Source organism: Trichechus manatus, unplaced genomic scaffold (genome assembly GCF_000243295.1).
Source record: "Trichechus manatus latirostris isolate Lorelei unplaced genomic scaffold, TriManLat1.0 scaffold00104, whole genome shotgun sequence".
NCBI classification, from domain to species: domain Eukaryota; kingdom Metazoa; phylum Chordata; class Mammalia; order Sirenia; family Trichechidae; genus Trichechus; species Trichechus manatus.
In genome coordinates this window covers 8,057,478-8,062,899 of record NW_004444040.1, presented here as the reverse complement: position 1 = coordinate 8,062,899, position 5,422 = coordinate 8,057,478, and the positions used below count along the sequence as shown (strand labels likewise).

General features: G+C 37.9%; 1 protein-coding gene across 1 annotated transcript in view; it reads right to left on the bottom strand.

The window, feature by feature from the left end:
* PLCB4 (phospholipase C beta 4) overlaps positions 1 to 5,422 on the bottom strand; it is a 423,663-nt gene that overhangs the window by 105,767 nt on the left and 312,474 nt on the right. The window contains exon 14 of the mRNA XM_023737565.1: positions 5,091 to 5,148. Within this exon, the coding sequence (XP_023593333.1) occupies positions 5,091 to 5,148 (58 nt within the window). The remainder of the gene's footprint in view (positions 1 to 5,090; positions 5,149 to 5,422) is intronic.

Here is a 5,422-nt window from a genome sequence, read left to right as displayed (position 1 = left end):
AATGTGAGGTCTGACTCTTAAAAACAAAAATAAAAGCACAAGAAAAAATATCCCAAATAGTTCAAACAGGCAATGCACTATTTCAATGCCAAAACAAAACCAAAAACAAACAAAAAAAACCCCAATCAGTAGATAAGGCAATCATCATTTCATTTTCATTATATCATTCGGTATCGATAAAAGATTTCTTGGGCATGTCCTCATCTTTATTTTCTTGTGTAAATATTTTTAAAAAATAGTAATCATGACAAAAATCAATCAGCGTAAAGATATTTACAACCTTTAAACAATATAAAAATCTGTGTTTCAATATCAATAGTTCAGAGGTGTCTTTTTTTATTCTGAAATCTAACTTGGTTTGCTCTGAAGAAATTCTTTAGCCAGAGTCTATGAACGAGTGAGGCACTCAAGAGGCTGGTGATGTCATCCTTTTCAAATCATCTACTAGGTGCTCTTGCTACTACAGAAGGCTTCAAGAGCAAGGCTGTGCCTGCAGTTTTGCCATCCTGACTTCAAAGCCATGGTGGGAAGTCCAGTTTACTAGCTGACTAAGCTACCTTCTTGTACATGTGTATGTTTGTGGGTGTCTCTGGAGGCAGTGGGTGCTTCTGGAGGCAGTGAGTCTATTAAATTCTTTATTGTCCACTGAGGGTTACGGTATCATGCACTGTGTCCCTGGGTATCCACCAAAAAGTAAATAAGTAAGTAAAGCAAACTTCAGTGCAATAATGGTAGATAAGCAGATGCAAGCAAAATCTGGTCAATAAATAGGACTTTGGCAACAGCTCTTTACCCATATATATGCACAGACTTAGAAAAACCTGGTGAAAAGGTCATTAAGAAACAATTGTTAAAAGTTCATATGGATTTCCCCTCCCCATTTGCTTGGAGTGAGAAAACTGGGCTATACAGAATGAAGGTCTCTGGCCAACTGAACACTTGGTGTAACTTCCTGAAACATACGTGGATCTAGCTTTTTCTGGTCCCTACCCTACCCCATCAAGTTAGGAGTGTTGACTCATATGGAATCAATGTCTTTTTTTAATCCATCCCAATGAAGCATGCTTCTGTAGTAATCTAGAAAATTACAGCTCACATCCATGCATATGACAGAGCAGAAACTGATTTAAGATATTGGAAACAGGCCTTGAGACTAAAGAAGAACAAAAGTTATGGGATATTTGGAGAAAGAGAAATTGTAAGGCCGACCATGGAGTGCTAAGCAGGTGAAGGCATGCTGCACCTCGTTCAGGACACTGATGCCCTCATGCGGCCCTAGAGCCCCATGTTCCAGGAAATGACAAGCTCCACCCCTCTGGTGAGAATGCACTGTTTTAAAAACAAACAAATATACAAACAAACAAAAAACTCTTTTCTAGGCACACTCCTCCTCTTGTCTCTGTAAATAATCTCAAGGAAGAAGATGGATCTGAGAGAACAGAGGCCCTTTTTAGACCTCAGTGAAACTATCTCTGTGGTTGGCCACTATATTTCTCTTTTTTATTGAACTGAATTTTTTGATATAAAGATATGTTCATTGGTAAGTATTTTGGGCTCATGGAGATGATGGGGCAAATCCATATGAATTAAAAAGAGAGAAAGAAGGGTTTAGCTAAAGCAGAGAGAAGAGATAAGGTTAGAGAAAGAAGGTTAGGGAATTCAGATATTCTCATGTACTTTTTATATATGTATATGTGCGTATTCTAACATGGTGCTACTTGAAGTGTGGTCTGTGGGCTGGCAGCACCACTTGCAAGCTTCTCAGAAATGCAGATTCTCAGGTTCTTCCCCAGGCCTACTGAATCAGATTCTCTGGGGTGGAATCCATGAATCTGTTTTAATAAGACTTCTAAGTGATTCTGATGCGCTCAAGTTTAAGAAGCACTGCTCTAACATACAAAGGTTTGCATATCACTCAAAGAAGCACCTAAGTCCTGCAAGGATAGAATAAGGCTAAATGTTTGATACGTCCCCCAATTAAACCCATTAAAATTTAGTCAAAGGGCATGGTACTGTTCAGAGCCCTCCCTCTGCCTATCAGAAGCGACAGCCACAAAAACCAAGTCCTAAAATGAGTGTACCATAATCTCTGATTCTAAGAATTACATTCACAGCAGGTAAGTATTAAGAGCAGATAATGTGAAATTGCATTTGCCTTTGCATCTGCTCCACCAGACAAGATAATCTTTTGCTTTCCCTAAAAAAAGTCACATTTCAAAAAGGTGGCATAGTGCAATATGGATAATCCAAAGGCAAGGAAACAAATGGTAAGATGTGTGTTAGCCACAAAACTGTAGTTTTTATATGAAAAAAATAATGAGGAGAAAGGTCATTTCCAGGTAAACTCAAAGTAATAAGGTTCTGGACGAATTCCACACGGACGCAAGCACAGTGAGGCAGATGTCCCAGGGAAAATACTGCTGGTAACTTCTTACATTCACAGCTGTGAGGGCCATCAGTTCTCAGTTGGGATTTGGGGAAACAACGTACCCAAGACGTTCACCCCATGGTGATCATCTTAATTTTGGTCAGCAGCAGAGCTCTTAACCACCAAGCCATCAGGGCTCACAGGCCCTTACATTCCAATGCCTGTTCCCTTCTTGAACACGCTCTTTGTCTCCTCTCATTATGGGTTTTGAAGTCGTTCCGCCTAAGTGGTGCTTTTGATTTTGGAGAGATAAGAAGGGCAAGGGTAGGACTCAAAAGAGAAGGTACAAGGAGCTGGCAGAAGGTTCTTTAGGTTTGACAAAGGTTCTTCAAGGAGACATCCATATTTTTGTTTAGTCTTTCCAGTTGCATTCACTAAGATAAAAAAGTAAGAGACTCAGGACAGACACTTTGATTAAAAATAAGAACTATATAACATTTTCTTGGACTGTCTTGTAGTCTCTGTAACTTGAAGAAATCTAGAATCACACTGATTCCATCAGTCCCACCAAAAAATCCAAGGTGATTCCTTATAGCTTATGAGATGCCAAATAGAAGGAAAGATAAAAAAAAAAACAAATGAATACTCTTTGCCTCTGTAATATCGTAGCCTTCAGGTCAACCCAGCTCATGGCGACCTCACGTGTAGTATGTCAGAGTAGAACTGTGCTCTGTAGGGTTTTCAATGGCTGAGTTTGCAGAAGTAAATCACCAGGCATTTCTTCCAAGTTGCCTCTGGGTGAATTTGAACCTTCAACCTTTCGGTCAGCAGTTGAGCGAGTTAACTGCACCACCTAAGGACACTATAATAGTGTTGGATAAAAACTTACCAAATTATAAGCATTTTAGGAAATAATTTCTATTTTTTTATTCTATTTTTTTTTTTAATAAAATTTTATGTTTTAGACTAACAAGAATTTAAGAGTGATTATTGGGTAGGCCAACAAAAACTACCTGCAAAGGGAAAGACTTGAGATAAGAGGCCATGAAGGCAGCACCTATCCCCATGACTTCTGAATTGGTTCTTTATCTGAGCAGTGAAACGCAGTATTAAGGCCTCTGTAATGTTCAATAGAGGGCTGGGTGCCAGCTTCATCCCAGAGCACACAGGGGCCTTTTATTTTTTTTAGGAATTGACAAACTCATGATGTGGTAGAATTTTCTCCTCTTCACTAAACTGTCCTCTGTTTTAGTAGGAAGCAGGATTCCTGTCCATCTCACCAAAATTAAGATGATCAATGATCCCAAGCGCATGAAGAAGCTGAGGGAAAGAAAACGATTTAAAAAAAAAAAAAAAAAGCAGAGGAGGGGGAAGGGGTTAAGGAAACAAAGCAAGGCAATTTAACTTCTGAGCAACAGTGACATAAGAATGTGGATAATATCTGGGTAAAGATTATGAACATAGTATTCGCATGACTAGAAACTAGCAGAGCAGAAAAACTTGAAATGATTTCAAGTAAGACAAATACTGTATTGTACTGAAAGGATTATTTAAAAGTGGAGGCATCTGTCCAGACATAGGGGTACCTTCTCTTCCTTGCATTCAGGGTGTTTAGGCTCTAGTGAACATAGCTTTTAAAGTGCAATCCTACACGTTGGGAGCTCCCAAGCCCTTCCAGGAAAAGAACAGGGAAGACCTTTGGTAAATACGTGATTTGTCTCTACAAAACGGCAAACCATAGTCTGCCTGTTGTCTTTCCTTGAGGCATCCCTTTTGTCTACCATGATGCTCTTTTGTAATGTTTCCTCTGTATGCAATGTGATGGTTAAATAAATTTTTTTTAAACAAAAATATATTGTCCATCCTTCACTTCAACTCTTCTAATAATATATTTAAAAAAATGAATTTTTCTTTCTGGGTCAACAAGAGCTTCAATGGGTTTCACTGAAGAGGAAATATGTTTTTGTATGTGTAAAGAAAAAAGACGTTAATGTTAGTTGTAACAAAAGTTGCAGCCTAGTTCTAAAATATTTTCTCTTGTGCCTAGGTGGATTTTGTCAACCCATTTCGGTTGTTAAGTGAATCATATTCTAAAATTAGCTCTGAGGTTGTTATAAAAATAAAAAGTAAAAATTTAACCTGCAATCCAATTGGCTTAATATATACTAAACTTTCACCCAGGAATTCAAAGTGTTTTGCTTATTGTCAAAATATTCCTTTTAAACCTACAAATTTTTCTTACATGCAATCGGTTAAAATAATAATAATAATAATAATAAAGCTTTCCAGTCCATGCAAAGGTATGAGAAAAAGTTAGCAATGGAGAATTCAACTACAGTGCCATAAACTCAACCCATTCTCTGTCTATTTCAGAGATCAACAGAAAAAAATACAAGTACCTTGAATATCATCTTGCAAAAACACAGACACATTTAATTAAATGAACGCACTATAAAATTCACAGACACACACACACACAGAACCACAGCTACACACCACAGCCAGAAACCAACAAAAAGCAGTGTGCAAAGCCAACGTGTAGGAAGCACATGGACACACAGAGCAGCAGCTGATTCTTGCACCTGGTAAAGCCATAATGGAAAGATCAGCAGATGAGAAGCAAAGCAAATGATGGCGTATGACTCAGGCATGCAATGAGAACACTGGAGGAGGCAGGCCACTGCACACAGACTTTATGGAGTTAATGTATGAAAAAGCTTACTTCATTTAGAAAGCTCACTAATTGGTCTACCGTTAAATAATCAGTTTTGTCTCCATTGCTGAAAAGGAATTTATTAGAAAAAGTAAGTTTTTGTATATGATGCTACAGCAGGTACGATTTACATGTTGACATTTGTTGATAACTTCTAAAACTTATTTTCTAACCCTGAAGTAGTGGTGCATTCTTAAAATGGCCAGAGAACTGTTTGTAAGAAATAATTAAACAAAAAAAAAACACAACAAGAAAACAAAAAAACCAACAACAAAGGAAGGAAAACACTCCCACTAGCCCTCAGAAAATGGCTGCCATTCTACTTTAGCATTATCAAAAGA